Below are 25,878 nucleotides of genomic sequence, written 5' to 3'. Positions count from 1 at the left end.
AATATATCGCGATGGTCTACAGCTCACAGATCCGCTAGTAGTAATTGTTTAATATTTCATTAACATCATTTTTTTCTAAAAAAATACCAAGTTCTAGTTATTACAGGCTCCCGACTAGGAGCCCTGATTCATGCAATTATTTATTCACAGCTGTACCTCAGTAGTTATGGTTTATCGTATACTGGACTCCGGCTGGAGCAATACTGACAGTCACGCCTTCTGGCTAGAAAGTGAATTACTTACAACCATGTGGCTGCTCGGAGTCGTATCGCTATTACTAATATTGCTAAAAAGAGGTGTTTGTTCCATTCGGTTGGATAAAGCCAGTGCGTTCCGATATCTGCGACCGCTGATTTTACCTCCATCTGGCCAGTCCGCCGACTCACGTGGGGCGGGAAGCACGCTCGTATGTTCGAAATTCGAAAAGCGCGCCAGAATAAATACCGGCTAACTTTGCTTTGTTTATGAATTTAAAGATGTAACTAAAATATTTAATCTTACTACATGATTCTGTAATTTAGAAAATAGATGTTTCCCTGTATTACACACTTACTAAACAATATCGAATACAAACTCTTGCATTTTCGCGGGTGATTAAACCATAGTTCTTTCACATTTAGAAGAAAGTTTGTTTCTGCGTCAAATGTAAGTATTTTAGGTTATTTACAAAATATAGTTTTCAGATATTAGTATAGTTTAAGTATCAATTATTACTGTTCTGTTAAATAAGAAAACTGTTATTTTATGTCTTATCAGCGATGGGTAAACAACCCGGTGGGCATTTCAAAGTTCGGTTTTGCAGCATTTAGGTATTAGCAGAGATATTTTAATTTAAGTAGACAGTGTAGACACGCGTGTTAATAATTTCAATAACTTACCTAAGTATTAAGATCTAACCGATGTCATAAACACTTACCTTCTGCTCCTCATGGTGAGCAAATATTCTCTTGTTGTTGTTGAAACACAGTAGGAATAAAAGTCATATAAAATTGAATTACTTATTATCAGTTTCAAAAGTAATTTAGGTTTGTAGTAGGCCACAACTGAAAGTTATAAAACAAATTGATATAAGTAAACATTAGCAAATATTATGTAAGGTGTAGAAAATGTCCGCCTTTTAGTAGATAAACAAAACCGGCCATATTTCAAGGCAATATGTTGTTGTTGTTTATTATCCTAGGACACCCCATAGGTGCATAGGGCCTCTACAAGATCCTTCCACGCCTTTCTATCTTGAGCCACCGCCTTGGCCTCGTTTTTTTTTAAGGCAATGTAACATAACCATATACAAATAACTATTTTTTTGTTATTTTTATTTTTCGAAGTGTATCTATGTATAGTTTTTATTTTTACATTTTTATCCCTGTATTACTTGTAGCATAATTATGACGATATTATTTGCCAAATTTCTAAATTACGGGTCAACGGGAAATATTACCCGTCCTATTCATTTTGATTATCTTGAGAGTGTATAGGTTTCGAAATTTCGAAATAAACGACCCTGTCTTTTTCCGAGTGCTAAGTAACTATTCACAATATTTAAACTTACTTACCTAATTGGCTCATACGGAAAATATAGCCATGCATACGGAGTATACGGACAATAAGAAACTGGAATACACGTACCAAATTTTATTTTAACGCAATCTACAATGTAAACATTTTATATTTACACTATTCGTGACATTTTAGTTCCTAATTGCCTAGCCTAGCCTATTCGAGAATCTAGTGTTCCACTGCTGGGTAAAGGCCCCCTTGATTTAAATGACTTCCGATTTGGTGCCAATACTAAGTTGCAACATTTTATACCCTTACATCCCGATTCGAACACGTTAGACATTAATATGCAGATTCGATAATGATTGGATATGTCAGTGTTGCAATATCAATAATCACAAAAAAACCCCTGACCACGACATAGTAGACCGATTTTCATGAAACATGGCTAAGAACACTCCCGACTAACTCAGATTTCAAACAAAAAAAACTTAATCTAAATCGGTTCATCCGTTCGGGAGCTACGATGCCACAGACAGACACACACACAGACAGACAGACAAACAGACACACGGACACGTCAAACGTATAACACCCCGTCGTTTTTGCTTCAAGACTCAGGGGTTAAAAAAATGACATTTCGTCAAAAGTAAACGTAACTTCTGTTCAATATTCTATAAAATGATGTCATCGCTTCCAAATTTAAAATTAGTTCTATACGATAGGTATGAATCGGAAATCTTGAGGGTCAAAAGAGACTATTCTTCAAACTAACAAAAATTGAAGTCTTATTTAAGTCTTGGTTTCAGTTTCAAAGTTAAATAGATTAGCTTGTAATAGTTGGAATGTCGCGGATTATCGAAATACATTTACATATAGTGGCTAGATTCCTTGCATGTGAATGTATCCTTGCGTGAAAGTAGGGCACTCTTATTTCCTCATGCTAAAGCGCGGGTAAGGCCATAGTCTAAAATAATAATGCGCAAACATGCTAAGTAATTAATGCTTTAAAATAAACCGTCTTCATAAAGATTACTTAAATATAATTTTTACAAGTTATCTAATACCAAAACCAATAGTAAGTGCAAAAACAAATCTTAAAAACATTGTCGAACCGAATGCAGACTGGTACGATTCCATAAGAAAGAAGAAAAAGCGGTCCGTTCAGTAGGTACCTAGATGTTTGGGGACTTTAGGAACCGATCGAACTATATGAGCATTCTGAAAGTCTCCTTCCTTATACAGAGTGGGGCCTGTAACAAAAGCAAAAAATTAAACTGTAGGCTATTCTCCTTATACTGATCAACATTTGTTCAGCGACTTTTAAAAATAACTTGTATTTTGAATTTTATCACCCTTGAAAGTTTTTTCTAAGAGGTACTGTATTGCGAATTCCGTTAAGTCTAAAGTGTGACAGACAACGTCAATGACAACAATAATGGCGTACATTGAAGCTAATATTTATTTTGTATGAAAAATTAAAAATTTAAAGACTTCATAATTTTTAAAAGTCACTGAACAAATGTTGGTCAGTTTAAGGAGTGTAGCCTACAGTTTGATTTTTTGCTTTTGTTACAGGCCTCACCCTGTATACCGGAAGATGATTTAATTAATACAATTCTAATCGAATCAACATTCTTCTTTTGTTGTCTTAATTTAGCTATTAACCATTTTGTTATTTTCACTAATTTTGACGGTAACGAAACAATCGGTGGTAAAGTAATTAAGCTTAATGAGACGCCTCGCAAAATAGGTCACAAGTTGTCGCCCGTTCAAAAAGTAGATTTCGACTGAGAACCACCATAATGTGAGCTGGAGGTCCGTAAAATCTGTACGATCTGAGAAAACTGTTTCACCGGAGTTTTCAACGCATTCGCTTAGTCACATATTAGGAATAACAACCCTGAGTGGTCAGTGCGATGCTCTGACACCTGTTTCACGAAGCTACTGTCACGTTTACCTTTCGCCTCGGGCATAACTTGATCTCTACCATCGTACCAACTAGGTACATTATGGAACAATCTGAAATCAGACGTATACTGGTTCAACTCAGATGCAACAACGCTTGATGAATTGTTAAATACAACTCTGGACAAGGCTAACAATGGATTTTGACTAATTGCAGTGGTCTTTAGCGACTCTTTAGCACTGCTAAATGATGCTTAAACGGTGTCTCAATAAGCGTGGTATTAAGCTCGTAGCACTAATGACATGCAACTTGGTTTATTTTGTTAATTAGTGTGTAGTGGCACCTTTTTGCATCGTTTCAAAAACAGTATAATTAGACTAATTACTAATTAGCATATCTTTGTTGCAATGCACGTAGAAGATAGTCTTCGACCTAATAGGTATAATGTGGGGGAAGATTCATTTAAACATCATTCGATAGGAACCTGCACAACTTTTTTGCAACGGGAAATCTTTTGCGGAAAACCCAATATACATATTTACGAATCATTGTTTTTATTACTAAAAGGGCCATTTAAGATTCTGGTTATAAGATGAGATTGCTTCATGAGAAGACCGTACTTTAACCAAGTCAATGCATATTAATTTATCTTGTAAGTAGGTATGTACTTACAAGTTTATTGAGTGGTACTTGTTTAAAAAATGCGGCTTCGTGATTACAAATACCTTACTACAAATACAAAGTACCTGCATGTACTTATACTGGAAATCAGTGGCTCACGGCACGTTTTGCGTGCCGCGAAACTGAATGCCAGATGTAACATCATCAAAACAAGGAAAACTCGGGTTACATTCATGGAAAAAATGGGAGTAGGTATTACTCGTAGTGCATTCCTACCATGCATTTCGCAGGTGAGTGTGGACAGTGCGTCACACGTGTGCTGTATTTATTTACATTCGCCATCAAATATGTATATCGAAACTGACGAGGTGCTCAAAAATAACATTACACGAATTGTTCTTGTTCAATAGAGGCGACACTCTACAATAAAAGGCGAGTTAATATTTGTGAGAGCCCGCTCTGATATACCTGACCCTTCAGCACAACTTGCCTTGTCGCACGCGAGTCCATACATCAAGCGCGACTTCAAGTATGGACTCGCGCGCGACAAGATAAGTTGTGCTAAAGGAAAGAGAAGAGAGGCTTGTGCTAGAAGGCACATGGGAATATTGGAGACTGTATGTAATAGATGTCAAAATTGGCAAAGCAACAAACAAACTTCGACAACCATCACTAACGTTTGACGAGTAACGTTTTGAGACTTTTGAGTTAGTTACTGGTAAATTGTTGTTAAGTTAAGTAACTACACCATATATCCCTGGATGTTGGCATGCAAGGCATTACATCGACCAGATGAACGCCACCAAAACGGTCATTATAATATGCGTTCTTTTCGAATTCCTCATTCCTGATCAAAAAATATGACAATAGCTTATTGTTCAATAAAACTTTTTATCAAAAGGGCTTAGAAGGAGCATTCCCGAGTCCATTCGTGAGCCCAAACTAACAGTTTTGTTGGCGAGCGCACTCAATAAGATCGTGATAATGCATTCCTCGGGGTACAATGCGTCTATTCAGCTAGGATATAAGATGTTCGTACCACCGTTAAACAGGCTAATGGCCTGAGAAAACCAGTATACGCGAGATCTCTGAATATCAAGGATATTCTATAACCCTTAAACTGGTTGGTTCAGCGATGAGCGATAAGCCAAGGAAATAACAGGGAAGGGTAGAGAATTTTAATAGACTGGATGCATGGAAATGTGTTCCACAGATGCTTAACTCAGCAATCTCGTATTCTAAGACGTAGTTGGATCACGATCGTTGACTTTGTTTGTTTTGAAGTCTCAGAGACTTGGAAAAACAGAACTGAGTAAACTGTCCCGGTAGATGTTATCTTTAAAATGCAATCACTTGTCCTTATTGGCAATAAAGGTGACAGCAGGGTGACATTGAGAATTAAGATGCCCAGCACGTCCGCAAGTTTACAAAAATTTTGATTTATTTAGGGCCACTTGCACCAACGAAAATGGAGGGTTAACCCGAGGGTGAACCCACCATTTTATATGGAATTTGACAGATGACAGCCCACTAACCCTGAGTTAAGTGTTTGGTGCAAGTTGGTCTTAATAAGCGGGTTGCAATCGCATACCTATTGATTTCTGACAGTTTGTAAACAGAACGAGATTTGCCGCATCAAGGTTTAAGTATGGTTGCAAACCTACACTATCGTTGCAAAGGATAATAGGTACTTATGTAAATGTTAGTTTGATTCGACTATAATAGATATAATAGAGTTGTTACTTATACTGAGTTTTTTCAGTCGAATGCTTCAATAGGTACTATTTATTATAGGTACCTTAATTAGACCGCAAATAGTAAATTATGAATTAATTAAATCGCTGTTTAATTTCGCGGATCACCACGATCCTTTGCGTAATCGTAGGTACAAAGTTGGCAACAGTTCAGGGTTACGTCATTTGGAGCCGATGGCCTCTTAATGGCAATTTCGATGTTTTTCTATCGCTTAGCTCTCTCTTGATGAAGGTATCGGGTGTTTGTCTTGCCTCACGTATGGGGAACTTTTTTGCGTGAACTTTTCGCAATTAGTTTGATGGTGTTATAAAAGTGTTATCATAGTTATTTTTATCACTATGCCTCGAAACTGTTAAGCTAATATGTATATATTGATATGTATGTATTGGGGTTTAAACCTGTCCAATAAAATCGATACATAGAGCACCCTATTTTTGTAGTCAGTGAATATAGTAAGCTAGTTAAAAGCTATAAATTAAGCACTTGCCTAAATAATGTAGATATAAACTTAATGACATGCACTTATCTACCTATAGTACCTATACAATACAGCAATGATCTAGGCATAATAATAGGCATGCAAAGTTAGTTATGGTAGAAAACGAACCCATATCTTATCAAGTGTCATGCTGAGTGCTATTTACTATTGATTAGCAAGGCTTTAGCCCTACTTACTAACGGTCAAACACGTTTCGTTTGTTCCGCAATCAAAATAGCGCAATAAACATAGGAAATGTACGCCCGTAATCTCGTGCTCTACATACAATCACAAACAGAGCCCTGCCTCATTCATAAAACATTATTATATCTGTACTGACGAGCCTAGTATAACTTGACTCCTTGATTCGTAATAACGACTATGCACAACGATATCTAAGACTTAATGCATATACACATGTATATTTAAGTTCAGCCCTATTGTAACTAGTTTCTCTGATTCATTACTACTATGCGTAGCTAGAGATCAGTATATGGGGTTGCCTAAGGTGATATCATTACTAACATTGTGAATAATGTTCCTGATTGATTTCTCGTCAGTTTCTCATAGCTCATTTGTTATGTAACCGGATACTAGACTAATTTGCTGTGTGATAGACAAGCCAATAAACTAGTAAGACAATACCTATACACTAGAGAATAGATAATTAGATATTATGTAGGTATTTAAACAACTTTATCCTGACTGGCATGAATGTATTGAAGGTGAGGCAATGAGCTGCGAAATTACAAGGAGAAATTATGAATGAATTCATTGATAAATTCGCCATGTACTTTAGCTGTTCATGGTACACAGTTCGTAATTATTTAGTATATAATTTTGATGACGAAGATTGAAAGATTCCTAAACGTTACTTAGGATGTTTAAGGCTAAAACTGATGATAGTGATGATATAACTCCTATAACTTTTATGATAATATTTAATGATAAATTTTTGCTCGAATGTTTTAACAGACAGGTATTTGTGCACTTTTTAGTTTTTAGAATTTAAAAATAAGAAAATTGTATGCAACGTAGTTTATGTACGGAGTGCAACCGACTGTTTTTTAAACTAGGTCACTAGGGCTAGAAATGGCAAGCAAACATACGAATTAAGTCAGCTTTCGAAAAGCTCACTGTGAACCCGTTGTAACCAGGTGTGTGGCAGATGCAGATTAGATCTCTGCATGCTAATACAGCACTACAATGAGGAATGAGCACCATGAATGGGTAATTAAATTGTAGTGTGACACTTTCCCAGTATAATGACGGCATCTAAGTATGTATTAGGACATTTAGGACTGTGCTGTAGTGTGTGTTCGATCATCAACAGCAACATATTTTGTGGGGACCGTAGATCGCACAGTTTATGCCTTTGGCCTTGGCGAAACCTTGGGTATTTCGGACCTTTGAGAGGCATATCAGGCGTAGGCGGAGCTGAAGCCAACACGTAGAGGCCGTACAGCCCTTTAAAGTTTTGACACTTTGTCATTATAATAGATGTACCTATCGAAACCAATCTGTCTAGCTCAACTGAGCTACAAGCGTATGTTACGTATAATATCTTTATTTGCATAAAATGTCATATTTGCGCCGATATCTACATAATTGATTAATGGTTATTATTACGCAGTCGTTAAAATTCTTATGTAGGTACATATTTAAATAGAGAGTTGTAAATTTTTAAACAATATTTTTTGTCAACTTTAACAGAGACAACTTAATAATAAGAGTAGGTAGTTAGTTTTATAGTCTATTGACACTCCATCTGTTAAGGATTCTAATAAAATTGAAAATTACCTAATAGTCAATACCAAAATTAAGAGCAGTTCCCTGATATACAGAACTTGAAAACAAATCTAAGTCTATATTTTTTTTTTTTTATACGGTGGCGCGCGGCGCTAAAACTTTTCATACCCGCAGCAGCATGCAGCGTACAGATGTAATTAGTGCGAAAAGATTTACCTTCGTATTGTTACGGAAACATACGAACGTGTCATGCTATTTCAGTCAGTCTCGGTACAAGATGTACTGACATTGACTTAACTAGCATGACAAATATGAACGTTTCCGGAAAAATACGAAGGAAACCCTTTTTGCACTACATTTGTAGCCATGCGATAGGCATTTAGCAATCTAATCCATGTAATCATGCGTTATTTTGCAGAAATCTATGATAATCAAAATTGGGCAATTTTCTAGATTTATTAGCAGTCTGTTATTTGAGTCGTCGCTGTCATATTAAGCTTGCCGCTCGCATGGTGGTGCATGGCATCCGCAGAATTCTGATCAGCTCGCATTGTCTATGCGCATGCACTAGAAAGCCGCGGGTGTTGTAATCGTTACATTACTGCATTGTATTTACACTTTTACATAATATGGAGCGCATGGTGTTTTTTCCTGTATTGTATCATTGACTGTAGCGTGACAAACCTAGGAGCTATTGACGCGGTCCTAACAGTTAGTATTTATGGATTTGTTATATTTTACCGATTTGTTTTTAATTGTGCACGGTGCGTTTTTAATAAGTATTCTTGAGATTAGTAACAAAGCAGACCACAGGTTCCCCTGAGCCATAGCCAAAAGCAGCGACAGACAGCACCAGGAAGGATAGAATACCAACATTGCACAAAACAACATTGCGCAATATTTAGTTATTCCTCAAATTAAATTCAAACTTTGTGCAAGCACTTTAGTTTCACTTGGTATATTTATTTGATTCGATTTTTTAAACACAATTTGTATATGACTTCCTGGACGCAGGTTAAGCTCAGATCGTAATGTGCCCTTAACCAGATAAATACCCTACCCTATGGCTACCAAAGCCTCTACTAATGACTTTTTGTCTTTCTAGATTACGTTACTCGCTAGCGTACACAATACACATCACGAAAAATGAGATAAGATAATGGTATGAAGAAACTGGACAGCGCTTAGGTACTATTGGAACCAACCAAAAATTACCTGAACTATAGTTAGATAAGTTTTTACTTAAGTCATTAATGTTATTCTCTAAGCCCCTTTTCCTTTTCTTTAAGTATGTGTACAGTTATATACCTATATTATGCTGTATGTCACATAATGTTTAGGTACTATTCGGTTACTTGCCAAACAATGAGAACTGATGTGGAGGTAAATACATGTTTACCATATAATTTAGTTTTTATACAATAGTATGTACTATCAGCTGCAAAAGTGCATGGAGAAATTATGAATGAAACCATTGATAAATTCACCATGCAATTTTGCAGCTGATAGTACATTTAACTCTGTTTGTTCTCCTAATAAATAAATAAATAAACAACTATTTTATATACATACTTCTTCTGTAACCTTTACGAAATCGAGTAACGTATTCTAAAACGAACAAAAACCCATGGTTAGAGACCTCCTCATGTCTCGGCATGTTTGTGACTCCGCGCCGCCTCGTCTCGCATGACACATTAATCTCTCACTGATTTAATCCATAATTTCAAGGTTAACGGCATTAACCGCATCGAAACATTAATTATAATTATCACCGCAGACTGTAGTCTACGAGTAACAAATAAAAGGTGTTCTCATGGGCTTGCGGTTACTAAAATGAGCGAACACTAAGTAAATTATTATTAGATGTATCTTGTAAGTAATTAGTAGGTAAATACTTGTTATTCTAAATGATTAATTATGAATACCTTATACCCAATACTAATACCCATATGTTTAATAATAAACAAAGTTTATTTTCCTTCTCAGTGGAATTGGTAACATTGGACCAATGCAAATAATTATGATGTGGTTCGAGTGCCATGTTGGCCAGAGTTGATAGATAGATAGATGATTTATTTCACGAAAAAAATTACAATATATGTAAGTTTGCGTTTCTGTACAAAAATATAAGAATTCCCATCATGATCGTCATAAAATTAAAAACTTAGAGATAACAGGAATAATATTAATAATAAATCATCATATTGTGTCCCCCAATAAGGATCGTCATTTTCCAAAATTTAACAATAAAAACAAATTAATAAAAATTAAAATTAAAAATTAATTAACATAAGTATGTAAATAAATGATAACTGTTGAGGATTTCATTGCGTTTGATATCTGCACTTATAATTAGCGGACCTTAAGTATACCTTCCTAGCCTTAAGTAAGCTTCCAACTTGTAAATTAAAAAAATCTTACCGATCATAATTGTAAAAAACTAATATTTTATAAAAGGTAAATACCTACAGTAATTTTAAAGTAGAAACGGATATTTAGGCTCGCTTTTTTGTTCGTGCTAAACTATAGACTTTCTACAATCTGAGTCTTACTTAGACAATGAAATAAATGACGTTGTTAAGAACGAAACAAAAAGTTAAAACCGCCATGTTTCCCATTTTGTTATGATTGGTGTTTGCGGTGGTAGTACTTATAAGTCCTACTATCTATAGCATAGGTAATTTTGTGTTTTAAGTGTAGAATAGTACATTACGATACAAGTGCGTAAAAAAGGAAGTTCGAAACGAGTGGCGATAAATTAAAACACGTCCGAAGGGAGTGTTTTAAATCGACACGAGTTTCGAATTTCCTTTTTGCTCGTGTATCGTACGACGTTTTTCAGTACAGATGACCCTCCAAAGTTTCGGCCTGGCAAATGAACCACTTCTCGCACTAGTGCGTAAAAAAAAACACCATCTGTACTGAAAACGAAGTTTTCAAACTGCATCTATTTTATCCGTGTGGGGTACGGGTTAAGAATTTCACCACCCCCTTACTTCCCGTGCGTGTCGTAGAAGTCGACTGTGGGATATGGTATGGGTTAAATTGTGGCGTAGGCGAGGGGCCGGCAACCTGTCACTGCAACGTCACAATTTGGATTTCTTTCAACCCCTTTTTGCCAAGAGTGGCACTGAAACTTAGTAGTTCATGTGCTCTGCCTACCCCTTTTTGGGATACAGGCGTGATCATATTTTTTTTTTCTTTATTTTTTTTCTCTTTATTTAGAATTTTATATGTATATGTTTCCGTATGTATGTATCTATTCTAGATTTGTTCAATAGATTGCGAATTTTATGAATGACTTGCTAATTTTCCAACCTTTTTCTTCATACTCCACACTTTGAACCTTTTTTTCTCATTAGTACATATCTCCATTGTTCCAGATGTTATTAAAGCAGCCAAGACTACATTTAGTATTCATGACCCTACTGGCGTCCGCCAAAGCCGTCGTACCAGGGTCGTCAAGCGCGAACGAGATCACCCACTTGCAGAAGCCTCGAGCACCGGCCCAGGGCGGCTCTTTATACCCACAAGAAACGGAGACTAGAGACTTGAGGAGATTGGACGGCATATGGAACTTTCGGAAGTCTCCCGTGGATCCAGAGTATGGATATCGGCATAAGTGGTACGCTCAAGATCTCGAAAAGGTAAGCCAATTTTATATAAGCACCAAAACTTGCAAGTATGTGAGCTTAGTAAGTAGTCTTAACACCTAGATGACAGAAAATTCAAGTCAATTTAATCGTGTTTCCAAATCGTAGGTATTGTCATCATTGAATAAACTAGCGTGACTAAAAATCCCCGACCCTATCCATTATCACTTCAGTTCGTCTGCCGTCTGGTTTTATTGGGCGACCTACTATCGACATACTATCATGCACGCATAGGTGTATTGCCTACTGGCAATGTATCTACTTCTACAAGGTCTGCTACTACAGACTTCAGTGTTATTTATTGTTACAGACGGGTCCAGTGATCCACATGCCAGTGCCGTCGTCCTACAACGACATAGGTACGGACGCATCCCTCCGCGACCACGTGGGTCTCGTATGGTACGACCGGCGGTTCCACGTCCCAGTCGGCTGGGCGCGTGCCGAGCAGCGGGTCTGGCTGCGTTTTAGCAGCGTGCACTATGCAGCACAAGTGGTAAGTTATAACTTTGCAGGGTTCAGGTGGCACATACGTCTGTGTTTAGGTGGTGCAGAGTGGTAATTTGAACTATCAGGAATGAAGGACATAGCAAGTATCAGTATCATGGGGAGGGAGCTGTGATTCTATACCGGCAGGTTCACGTCCTATGCAGTCGGCTGGGATAACTAGGCTAATAGGGAGTGTGTAGCGGCTGCGTTTTATGAGTTGCCAATAAAGAGAGGTAGTAAAGTTGCGACCTAGTAAAGCTGGTAGATACAGAGGACAAAAAGTAATAACAATATGCATAGGCATGGCGGATACGGTCGGTGTTTCCTTAGATATAATTTTAATATAATATTTATAATTATGGAAACAATTATGTTACAATTATAATTTAGGCAGTTCCGGGACCATAAATATAAGATTCGTGTTTTTGTACCAGATCTAGTCCTTGGATCTATACCTCGAATCTAATTCTTGCGGGAAACAATCGGAATACCAAAACATGAGAATAATGTCAGCATGGCGGAACCTTGATTAAACTCATTATCATATAAATTACCTATATGTGTTATGGTTACATCACCTCGAGATTGTATATCCTTGAGAAGAAAAATACACATCTGCATAACAACAATCCTGCATTTGTCTGTAGATACTTGTGTTATGGTAATCTGTATAGAACGAATTGACGATACTAATGAGTAATGAGATGAGACTAATGTAATAAGTGAGGAAATATTGTTAGACAGTGTATTTTGAAAACCAATCCAAGAAGGAAATGAGTAATTTCATAACGATCATGATCAACCGTTTCGTACTTACGTGAGTGATCACTTTAAAATTTAAATATGAATTAAAATGTACCTACATATAATGAACATGAAATTTGGTAGCCCTCAATAGCTACAACTACGTCATTTTTACAGACGTTAAACTTTCGTGAGACAAATTTAAATATACTCACGATAATATGTCGAGATTGGCGACATGATTCGAGTCATACGGAGACCCATCATCAGGCATGATAGTCTATACATATGGCAAGAAACATTGCCATTCGCGATATATGAATGTGAATATACAAGTACATCCGTATATTTAAATAGGTCGATTTTACTTAAAGGACCAAGGAAAGGGCGTCATCCAGCTACGACTGCTACGACTGTAGAGGTAGAGACACTCATTGAACTGTCACGTACGTCGTCGCTAGGCGATTCCTTGAGCGTAATTGAGCAATTGTAAAGCGAGCCCAATCTTTTGATACGCTATCAATGCTCTCCCAGATTTAAGGTGTTCCGAAAACTAGAAGTAATTTGTAAAAAAAAAATGTACCTCCCTACTTCGATTTTTTTATAGTTTTTCAGTTTAGAGTTTTGGAGACATTTCGAAATACAAATGTCGCAAACGTTTACGTAAAGTAACTTAAATTTTTGAAAAAGCTGATACGTCTCCGTCGTAAGTCCGTCGTCGTAAATCTCAAGTTTTTCCGGAAAAATTAAATGAACAACTAATTATAAACTAGTGATTCTGGGAACTGTAGACCTTCGCAACATGAAGTAAATTCGACACAAAATAAAGTCATTAATTCATTATCACATTCAAGTCTTAAGACGATACGATACAGGTCAATTCTCCATACAAACGCTCTCGATTATTTCTTCCCTGGTTTTTGAAGATAGAGCAATGATGTTTTCAACACAGATTATTATTATTTTTATCTGTGTCGAACCGTTTTGATTTTTTTGCTATTTTAAAAGAGGCTAGAGCCAATCAAAAATTTCTAAAAACGGCCTTTTTCAATATGGCTCAATAAAAAGGTGTGATACTAAAAATCGGTAACAATTAGCCAAAAAATCTAAACGGTCCGACACAGATTATTTCATTGTTATTCAGATTCTCAAATCTCGTTCCGTTTAAATAAGTTTTGAAGGAGGAAACAGTCGAGAGCGGAACCTCGATTTTAAAGATTGTTTCGCAATATCTTTTTAACTGAGTTGTTCTTAATGGACATTTTTTTCGATAAATCTAATTAATAGCACTAGTATATTTAACTGAAATTCCCAAATTGAAAGGGCAATTTTAGCATTTTCGCTCCCGTAGCGTCTTAAGCTCCATAAACGCCATTGGCATTTAATCCCTTTATGGCCATTTTTGCATTTTGCTAAAGCTTAATCTTAGAAGTTCTGGAATTAAATCTGGTTACAAAATTTGAAAATTGCGTGACAATCTGTTGAGAATTGCGACCACGTCCGGAAGAATCCGAAGAAGAGCACATCCGGACATGCAGATTGTCTTATATACATATATTATATTTAATAATATTTAGTGTGAAAGATACATTGTTAGGTTAGATATCTAGCCAAGTAACTATAGATAAGTAATTGATTGATTGATTGAGATATGTTTAGGAAAATAGTAAACAGATTTGGTTATCCCAGCCGCCACTTAACAGGTACACGGGTCGACCCACTTACATTGTCACACATTAAGAATTGGCCGTAGTCGGGTGACTCGGCCGTCGTTTACGGCAAATTGCCCTAGAGGGCAAGAAGCACTGACCTCGCTTAACCGACGACGTTACTCAATCAACTTCCTACATCACACGGCTTTCAGACGAGTACAACTGTTTACACTCCCAGGTTTATACGAGCGTGTCGAACTAGTCGGGCCGTCACAGTAATAAATAGGTGGAGGCAGGAAGAGTGACCCATAATGACCCATCTAAAGGGTAAGGTCTGCAATTAAAAACATTAAACTTCTGCAGCACATAAAACACAACATACAACATCATCCGTAGACATTTTTGAAAACGCCCCAGAAATACAAATTGCATCTTGCAAGCAGTGCGGACTGCCGAAATATTTGAAATAATGATGACGAAGACTGAGGACCTATGTTTGATAAATGCATTAGTAAGTAAGCCGTCAATTAATGAAATAAACCTAGGTTTTTATTTTTATTTCGTTGTCGCAATATCCGCAAATTAATGTGCAATATTTATAAGCATATTATTATGTGTCATATTAGTCATATAAGTTTGACTTTTGATTAAGCCTAATTGTTCTGTCAGTGCTAAGCGAGTGTTTATCATAATCTGAGTGGCCAAATCCTTACCTAATGCTGTCGAGTAAACTTAGGTCAAGCTGACAGTTAAGTAAGACATTCTGAAAATAGCAAATTCAGTTGTCTTTATTACTCGTACGGTCTGAATAGTTTCAACATCTGACCGTTACCAGCCTAGTCTAGTCACACGCAAAACTGGTGTAGGTTATGGTCAATGGAAGCAACTGTCAACTTTTTATCATATTAGATATTCTGTGGTTTTATATAATGTGTTGTCATTGTGATGCTATCGGGTGGATAACTACGCTATACAACCAGGACAAATGGAAGCCTGTCAAATGTACGAAATAGAGACTGGTTTTCCCATTACTTTGAAGCGTGCTTAATACTTACTGCCTTCTACACGGTACGTGTTGTGAATGTTGTGATATATAATATGACACCGCCATGGGGCTCCAATTACGCCACCGTGCTTTTCGGGATTCCGTATAAATTAAACCTAGGGCTTAAATTAAACTAAGTGCACTGCAGTTATGTATTAAAAAGATTTTTGCGTTTCGTGAGGAACACTGAATATCAAATATAATTACTAAAAGGAATTTTAGGTTTGTAGTCCTTCCGCTCATTTGTTATTTGACGACGTATTTATATAATACGTGTTATGTAGAACTGTCATTTATTAAGACTTTCACGCATATAAAATACGAATTACAATAATAACTCAGATATTCATACATTGATATTTATTCTATTATATTATATCATTTGTTTGTGAGTGTTAAAAGACTTTCTAGCAAAGACGAGAACATAAATCAGACATAAAATTTAGGTAGCGTGATGACTGTTCGGTATGTTTTTTAACCCCCGACGCAAAAACGACGGGGTGTTATAAGTTTGACGTCTGTCTGTCTGTCTGTCTGTCCGTCTGTCTGTCTGTCCATCTGTTTGTCTGTCTGTTTGTCTGTCTGTCTGTGTGTGTGTCTGTCTGTGGCATCGTAGCTACCGAACGGATGAACCGATTTAGATTTAGTTTTTTTGTCTGAAAGCTGAGTCAGTCGGGAGTGTTCTTAGCCATGTTTCATGAAAATCGGTCTACTATGTCACGGTCGGGGTTTTTTTCAAAATTTTAATTTTATTTAATAGCGCTCGGAATGAGGATAACAGAACTATGTCCTGTGTCACGTATGTATTATATATAATTATAATTATATTGCGGCAAATACATCGTCTTCCTCTTTCCCTTCTATTGGGGTTCTATCAAGGGCAATAGGAAGCTCTATCCGGGATTGTCATTATGGGTTAGGTTCTAAGGCTTTCATCACCCTCTTGAAATATTATACCGTAACGCATTATAATAGTGACATATATAGGTTTTTAAGCTAAATAATATCATACAACCTTGAATGTTATTAGATGATTAAAACAATGTTCGGTCCATAGGTATGAGTCGCGTGACAATATTTATTTATGGTATATTTACCTATAAGTATTATCATAATACAACCGGATCACCTTCCAAAAGTTCTAAGCTACCTACTCACAGGATGTTTTTTATTTACTTACCTACTTATTTTTCGTTTAACGTGCGACTATCGATCATGTTTTCCCCTGAGACTTATGTTAAGATATTATCTTATTATTTTCTTCATTAGTAGAGAAATAGGTTGTTACTGGAATAAATATATTATATAGTATGCAAATAGCCTTCATTAGTCAATTCAGTTGACACCATACAACTATTAGATAAGAGTCAAGTTACATTTTACTGTCGTACTAAAACAACTTACCTCGATAAACTTTACAACCGTAACTATCCTTATCGATTTAGTTCATTATTTACCTACTTTGTTTTGGCAAATAGAGCAGTCTTACAATGAGGTGGAGTTTTCTATTTTTAGATATTTAAGTAGACATCTTATGGTAAAAACTAGGTAGGTACCTATAATAATATAGGCCAAATCTGTTCTGCTCAGATTTGTCGGAAGTGAAGTGCTGTGCGAGTTCCATTCCATACCTTGTTTAGAATTTTTCATGACTCGTATTATTTTAACTGTACATATAAGGAAAATTCCAATTGGAGACAATTAATATTCTACATTTCGTTATGAATTTACTAATACTTACGGAGGTATTTTGTTGTTTTTCAGTGGATAAATGGCATCTCGCTAGCATACCACGAGATCGGACACTTACCTTTCGAAGTGGAGATCACCGATTACGTCCGGTACAACGGTAGCAACCTCCTCACGGTGGTGGTGGACAACACGCTACTGAACGACACCGTCCCGCAGGGCGCCATCACTGAAGTACAGACGTGCGTAATATTCTCTAACAGATGGATACCCTTGGTCACTTACCTTTTGTAGGAGAGATTATGGAGATGGACTACGTCCGGTACAACGGTAAGCAACCTCCTCACAGTGGTGGTGGACAACTCTCTCTACTGAATGACACCGACACCGTGGGGTGCCATCACTGAAGTACAGACGTAAGTTTTATTTTCTAACAGATAGAGGTTGCACTTGATATACGAGAACACATATTTTGAAGTGCTGATTATATGGACTAGGTACGTCTTGTACAACTGTACCTCCTCACCGTGGTGGTAGACAAGGCAACACGCGTTAGTGGCATCGTTCAGCAGGTCACTGAAGTACGTACAGTCGTGAGTCATATTTTCCAAATGCGACTACGTGAATGGAAGGTACACTTGATTATATGTGAGGACACTTACCGTTAGTGTCGGTGAAGTAGGAATAGCGGTTCACGGCATCCCTACAAGGATGGTTGTAGCAAAATAACCCAATCGCACAGGGCCCCATCCCATTACTGAAATACAAACGTACATATTTAAATCAGACCTGTCTACCACAAATAGGCGGTGTCCTATTAATGTTTTATTTTTATGACCTCTGACAACGTTAAACATCTTAGAAACTTTTTAATTTTTTTTTAAATAATACCTAAAATGCAAATGACAACGGCCTTGGCATATAAAAACTGATTATTCAGACTCGGCAAACAAAGTCAAATCACTTTTAGTTTTAATAACAAAAGTGTTAGACATTGTATACACCTAATAATTATAGTTGATAAAATTTCAAATGCAGCACGGGAAGCATGGTCGCGCGATAGACGATATAAGGCCGTCCCTATCGCACTATTTGTAGGTGCGATAGGGAAAATTTTATCGTCAAATGCAGATAACTACAATAGACTTGACCTTTGAACAGATGTTTTCTTTTAGCTAAATAACTCGAAAACTTTCTAATGTATGGTGAAAATTTAACATTGTCACCCGACGCTCAATAGTTATTTGTTTTACAAGGGGGCAAAGTTGTTGTTTAACCGCACGTGCCAATATTGAAGCCCGAGTAAGCGAAAGATTCCAATATTGAACCGCGAGCGTAGCGAGTGGTTCAAAAAGTGGAATCTTGAGTTTTGCAAGGGTTTCAAGGCACGAAGGTTTAACAAACTTTGCCGCCGAGTGAAACACAAAATTTTTCACCACACCAACAACGAACAAAATGCTGGCTATAAAACATGAAACTAAATCAAATCTATCAATTTGTTCAATATTTATAATTCAAAATCATCATTTATAGGTAATTTCTACCAGCCAGCTCAAGATACGAAGTTAAAGTTTGTATTAAATTACTTTGCACTCTTGTGGATAAAATGCAATTTTGCGTAAGCCTTTATCAGTTGGTGTGGTGAAAAGTAATAAGTGCGTTTCAAAATAGTTAAATATTCAGGTACTGTCATGCAGTAGGTATAGTTATACATAAGAACTTATGTGAATATTGACAAATATCGCCCTGAGCCATATTCCGATAATAATATTAATTTTATTTGGTATCCAGAAATCAGACTTTCCGGCTCAAGCAGTCATACACGTTCGACTTCTTCAACTACGCCGGAATCCATCGCTCTGTGTTCCTGTACAGCACACCGCAGGCTTACATCGATGACGTCATCGTCAACACCGACATACAGGGACTCACTGGTACTTATAGTATTACTAGCTTATGCCCGCGGCTTCGCTCGCGTTAAATCCGAAAATTCGGCATGCTCCATATAAAATTCCACCCCGCATTTCAGGGAAGTGGAGTGTTAGAAAGAGACAAAAAGTAGCCTATGTCACTCTCCATCCCTTAAACTATTTCCACTTAAAAAATCACGTCAATTCGTCGCTGCGTTTTGCCGTGCAAGACGGACAAACAAACAGACACACACACTTTCCCATTTATAATATTAGTATGGATTATTCTTCTTAGATTTATGATCACCAGCTTCCAATTTTTCATACTTTGTGTCATCAGGAATTTACACCCGAGTTCATCATCCTCCTTGCGTTATCCCATTTGCCACGGCTCATGGGAACCTGGGGTCCGCTTTTCAGGATTTTACACCCGAGTTGTCCAACAATTATTATTGTTTACTTCCTTTTCAGGTTTCGTGGTTTACAACATCACATACAAAGGCTCTGATGCGAGCAATATCATATGTCTCGTTCAACTATTCGACAAGAATGACACGCAAGTAGTAGCAGCTCAGGATTGTGCTGGTTTACTCGAGGTCGGCAATGCCAACTTTTGGTGGCCCTTCCTGATGAATCCCAACCCTGGATATTTGTACACTATGAAGGTACGATCTTCATTTTTATTATTGTTATTACTGAAAAAATATCCCTAAAATTTTTGTCTGCCACCATATTACAGTTGGTAGCGCCAAGTTTATGCATATGCCCATTTTTAACATTTCAGGCCACTTTGATAGGACCTCGAGGTGAATTAGTGGACACCTACTACCAGAAGATTGGCATCAGAACTGTGACGTGGACCAACACCAGTGTTTTCATCAACGACAAGCCTTTATATCTACGAGGTTTTGGAATGCATGAAGATTCTGATGTAAGCTTCATATTTGCCCATATTTTCTTTCAATAAGTACCTATGAAAAAAAAGGTAGCAAAATCCAGGACGTCATAGGGAATGAAATGCTTAGTGGTAAACTTGGAGTTGTAGGTGTGGATGTATGTACAATTTGTACATGAAGACATCTGTCACTCTCACTCTTGACAGAAGTCTTATCCACGTGGATAAGTGATAAAATTAGATCATGATAGGCAGGCAGGCAATTATGGTGACGCGATAAATGATAAAACATCAGGCCGTCCCTATCGCACTATTTGTAAGTGCGATAGGGACGGCCAGATGTTTTATCATTTATTGCGCGACCATACTTGCCTGCCAGATTTTAACCATGACCATCTGTGATAAAATCTTCTATTACTTACGTTTTAGCTTCGTGGGAAAGGCTGGGACCCAGTCTTATGGGTGAAGAACTTCAACCTCATCCGATGGGTGGGAGCCAACGCGTTCCGCACCTCTCACTACCCGTATGCTGAGGAGATCTACCAGCTCGCCGACGAGCAGGGCATTATGATCATAGACGAGTGCCCGAGCGTGGACACCAAGTAAATATTGTCTTTTTTCCTACGTTTTACATAAGGTATGTACTTAATTACCCATTGAAAATATTTAGTGTCGCATTCTGTACATCTTTGATGAGCTGGGTCCATTCCATTATCAAACGGCACGTTATCGCGGTGGTACAATATTTACAGTAGTGGTACGGTATTAACCTACGCTTATCAGCTCCTGACCAAATCTGTCTTTGCCTAATATTTCGAAATAGCCTAATTTTGAATGTAATACTATACATACGGTATATGAGGTGGTACAGTCGAGTTCATAAATATGTGTACATACATTTTTTCACCTTATGGCTACAAGTTATGGTGAAGTACGTAATGTACAGATATTTATGAAGACTGTACATTTTTTTATCACAATCAAATTAAATTACACTTTCATCAAATTAGTACAGGTGCACCTGATCCAGTAGTATGATCACACCAAAATTATGAAATTGGTGAATAAGTTGTGTGCCTGCTCGACACATGACGCTTTATTTTGTGGCTAAATTAGTCAATTTGATTCTTCCGTCTGGACGAGCCTTACATCAGCTGGACACTAAAACATAATTTCTAATCACAGTTACTTCATGGACTCTTTGCTCGCCAAGCACAAGCAGTCGCTGAAGGAACTGATCCACCGTGACAAGAACCACCCAAGCGTTATCATGTGGTCCATCTCCAACGAGCCGAGGTCTCAGATGAAAGGCGCCGATTACTATTTCGGGTAGGTACGCTTACGCTTACTCAACTCGTTTATTGATTTTGTCCCAAATTGTGTCACAATGCGTTTGGGTACCCTCTGGATTAGTCGAATTCGCAACTTTAGCAGCTAATGCTCCCAAAGCCGCGGCGCTGAAGGATTAGGTTCTTAATTCCAATAATAATAAATTAATTAATTCCAACAAGTAGAATACAGACTCTTCTTTTCGTAGGAGACAAACCATTGTAATTCTTCAACTGAGAAAAGAAATCTTCCTGGAACAAGAGTGTGTCGTACAATATTGTGTTATTTTTCAGGGAGGTGGTTAGACACGTTAAAACCATGGATCTTTCGAGGCCTGTCACGATAGCTATCGCACAGAGTTACATATATGATAAGTCTGTGAGTACTAATGATAATATAGATAAATTTATAAATATTAAAGAGATAGTGAGAAACGTCACGAAGTGGATATCTACCAATTATCGGTAACTGAGTGATTACTGCTAAAAAAAATGCCTGTGTGCAAAGGCCGTTTCAACTACATCTTCAAACCAAGAGGCCACGAAATAAAATCCCATAAAAACTTGTAAAAAGTTTGAAACGGTCCATTACGCATCGCTGCGGAACTTGGCCATGACATAACTCGATTATTTTATAATTAGGTATTATAAATAAATACTGGGCTGTCAAGAGTTCTTGGGTAGACCGGCTGGTGGCCGTCCAGGGGGTTCCAGGTATCGCAGGGAGGAAAGTATGGCGGCGGATCTGCGTCAGCTCCAAGTCAGTGACTGGCAATAGGTTAAGCAGGAACGGGACAGGTGGCGACCTCACGTTTCGGAGGCCAAGATTCACTTTGGATCATTGAGCCAGAATAGTTAGTTGGTTATTGTTTGAGGAACAAATTTCTTTCGATAGAATGGTTAATTATTGTCTTATAACACGGGGTCCATATTGGCTCATATAAATTCATTTCTCATAAAATTTTTGGTAATACCGATTTGTGATTCTAATGATCATTTGTCATAATTTTATTTCTCATAATTTTGTTTCGTTATTATTTTTACTACTACTGTCATTATTCATAATAATCTTTAGTCTGAATTCCGTCGCCAAACGGTCACCAAACGGTCAACAAACGGTCGCAAAATGGTCGCAGCGTACACGCGTGACCGAAAGCAGAATGGCTTCTTGTATTCATTTTTTTCAGGTATCCTCAAACTTTATAAACAATTAAATATGCCGTCGTACTCAGTTGCCCTCACTAAAGAAGATTAAAAAAATTGTAACGTGCGTACCGAGCTGCTGGGTTGTAAAGGATCGGGGATCATATTATTATGGTCTTCTATAGAGCAACTAGTATTGTGCGGCATTTCACAATTGACACTTGTTGAAGTAGTCTTCATTAATATTACTATCAACATTCATTTCAGCGATCTGTACTTCTTTTGTCAAGATTTTTGTATAGATAAGTGTCTACAAATTTGTAATGTTAAAGAGACATAAATAAAACGTAGTAGAGTAAATAATGTGTTTTTTTTGTAACCCAAACAAAATACTTGTAGATACGAGTGCGGAAAAGAGGAAAATCGATACGAGTAGCAATAAATTAATACACGAACGAAGGGAGTGTTTCAAATCGACACGAGTTGTGAATGTCCTTTTCGCACGTGTATCGTACGACGATTTTCAGTACCTAAATCTAAGCTAAGCGTTTCGACCAGACAAGAAATGAATCATTGCTTGATTTGCTCGCACTACTGCGTTAAAAAAAGCAGCATCTGTACTGAAAAAAACTATCATTGCGCAACAGAAATTCTATTAATATCACAGTAAATACTCTATTTCATTTGATTCCTACTTTTATTGTGTAAAGCAACACTACACTTCATTTTTATCAATAAGAATTAAAAATTATATATTTAATACATTAAGTAACTATAAAGTGCTTATCTATTTGTATTATCATTCTGCACTTTTCTTAACTTTCCCACATTTCTATAAAATGTCGAAGAGTGCTTAAATGGTCGTCGTCGTTTATTATTATTTAATTCGCTCATATTTAAATGATTCAAAGCAACCAGTCCACAACTTCACATTCTTCACAATGAATTTTATTATCCATAATGTATTGCTTATTTATGATCAATATTCATAATCTTGTATTTAAGAAAACTATTCGACATAAACTTATAACATATAATTATTTTTAATCATATTTTTGAGGATAGGTAGTAAATATGAACTTTGGCGCACCCTATAACACGACATCAATTCATTGGTTTATTTCCAGGCGCAATACCTCGACGTGATAAGCTTCAACCGATACAACGCGTGGTACCACGACCCGGGACAATTGTCGACCATCACGGGCAACGTCGTCGAAGAGGCGACCGCTTGGCACCGCAAGCATAACAAGCCCATACTTATGTCCGAGTATGGCGCTGACTCCCTCGCTGGATTACACTTTGTAAGTGGCAACTATCGAATCATATTACATATATCACTCATCAGCAGTTGATGTCACTATGCAGAGCCCGTGAATTGATGGATGCACTTTACAATTTGCAGTTACCGGAATACATCTGGTCAGAGGAGTACCAAGTGGGCCTGATGTCGGAGCACTTTAAGGCGTTTGACCAGCTGCGGCAAGCAGGCTTCTTCGTAGGAGAGTTCATTTGGAACTTCGCAGACTTCAAAACTGCACAGAGTAAGTCATCTTTACACATACTTCTTAATGGCATATTACTTCCAATAGCGAGACGATAGCGACTACGCAGTCACGTTAGACATCGCAGCACTTGCAATAGTCATGATATCAACCTTTGTCATTCTTTCTAGAATGTGTGTTATTAACAGCGTAGCCCATGTGGGCATCGTTCGATCCCGAAATTACTCTTACATTCGTCTTTTTCCAGCATATACCCGCGTCGGAGGCAACTGTAAAGGCATCTTCACACGCGCCCGACAGCCAAAGATGTCCGCGCATCACCTGCGTAGACGCTACCACGCGCTCGCCGCCGCCGACGACGGCGCGCCGGCGCTGTCGGAGCCCAACTACATCAGCGACCTCACGAGGGCGAGGCATGATGAGCTCTAAGGCCATCACGTTAACACATAGCACAAGTCTTCAGATACTTAGCCGCGTGTGTCGTACATTTTAAGCTCCTGATGCCATGTGATAAGTGCAACGAGACATAAGCAGGCATCTCATAGATTAGAAAAACTGGCCACATTGGCCACACGATTTTATCTCTAGTCCCTAAACCCTGGTATACATAGAGAGCAAAAGAACAACATTTGTATTGAGATATGCGAGAAATATGATGAGAATGCAAACCAAGATAACATTTCATTCATTCATTCAGGACTCTTCAGTGAGGCACAAAGTAACATGACCAAAAGATAATCTGCAAATCGTGTGCGTATACGTAGGTAATGTTTCATAATGTTCCTAAAGATGCGTGGCTTTTACAAGCCCTACTTCCGTAGGCGACTCCATTGAGTGACTGCTTTTAAATAATAATAGTTGGAACTATAAACTGTTGATAATTTATTGATCAATTTAAATAGATATTAAATGCACGGACCTTAGACGAAAGAAATGTACGTATGTTTCTGGCACTTAATAACGTCATATTTATCTTACTGCATACATTTAAATGAAAGACGGTTTTCAAAAGTCTATTAACTTATGTAGAGTATGATAGTAAGGACCCACATTTTACTGAAGTACACTCACATTTCTGCCATTTAAATCTTACCAAAATAATAATTTTAAGTATGTAGATAGTTAATGCAATTATTAGCTTAAGTACTCTAACTATAAAACCTCACAAATGTTAGAAACTATAAGCAGATTAAGTATTCTAATGAATATTCATATTCTCGTGTGCATGATGTGTTTAAAAATTGCTATGTACCACATAGTGCTTTACATTATCCGATCCGATATTGGATATAGGACCGATATCCTATATGTACCTACCTATACTTAAAGCGCCATCTTGGATTTTTGCCTTTGACATCTTTCCTACATCCGATATCGGATCGGATGATCTGAAAACGCTCTCAGTAGTTCACCTGTGGTGCCCACAATTCGCAAACTTCTGTGTTCTAATTCTAAACGCTCATCGTTGGTATTATTTTATTCCTTCGACCACGCACTTCCTGAGAAGAAGAAACATAGTCAACGTTACGGCGTCGATTACCAGAAAACCTTTGCGCCAGTCGCCAGACTTGATTCAGTAAGATTATTAGTTGCACTTGCAGTGGAACTGGATCTTGAAATTCATCAGTTGGACATAAATACGGCATATTTAAATGGATTATTAGAAGAAGAGATATACATGAAAGTACCAGATCTTCTTGACGAATGTTTGCAAGATTTAACACGATTGGTAGCAGAGATCTATAGCACAAGGAAACCAAGAAAGTGTACACCAGGAATTTATTCAATGTTTACATGAGAACTGTTATTGACCGACAGA

General features: G+C 37.4%; 1 protein-coding gene across 1 annotated transcript; it reads left to right on the top strand.

The window, feature by feature from the left end:
* The first annotated feature begins 380 nt into the window (after window positions 1–380).
* Window positions 381–25,554, top strand: LOC125230539 (beta-glucuronidase). The gene is made up of 13 exons (XM_048135719.1): window positions 381–645; window positions 11,393–11,656; window positions 11,973–12,155; window positions 17,354–17,520; window positions 19,070–19,212; window positions 19,660–19,853; window positions 19,973–20,119; window positions 20,513–20,685; window positions 21,269–21,412; window positions 21,706–21,790; window positions 23,682–23,858; window positions 23,960–24,098; window positions 24,307–25,554. Exons 2-13 carry the CDS (start codon window positions 11,393–11,395, stop codon window positions 24,486–24,488), a joined length of 1,998 nt encoding a protein of 665 aa, XP_047991676.1. The 5' UTR covers window positions 381–645; the 3' UTR covers window positions 24,489–25,554.
* The last annotated feature ends 324 nt before the right edge of the window (window positions 25,555–25,878 follow it).

The sequence above is a fragment of the Leguminivora glycinivorella genome, chromosome 10 (assembly GCF_023078275.1).
Source record: "Leguminivora glycinivorella isolate SPB_JAAS2020 chromosome 10, LegGlyc_1.1, whole genome shotgun sequence".
NCBI classification, from domain to species: domain Eukaryota; kingdom Metazoa; phylum Arthropoda; class Insecta; order Lepidoptera; family Tortricidae; genus Leguminivora; species Leguminivora glycinivorella.
This window is presented reverse-complemented; position numbering and strand designations above follow the sequence as displayed.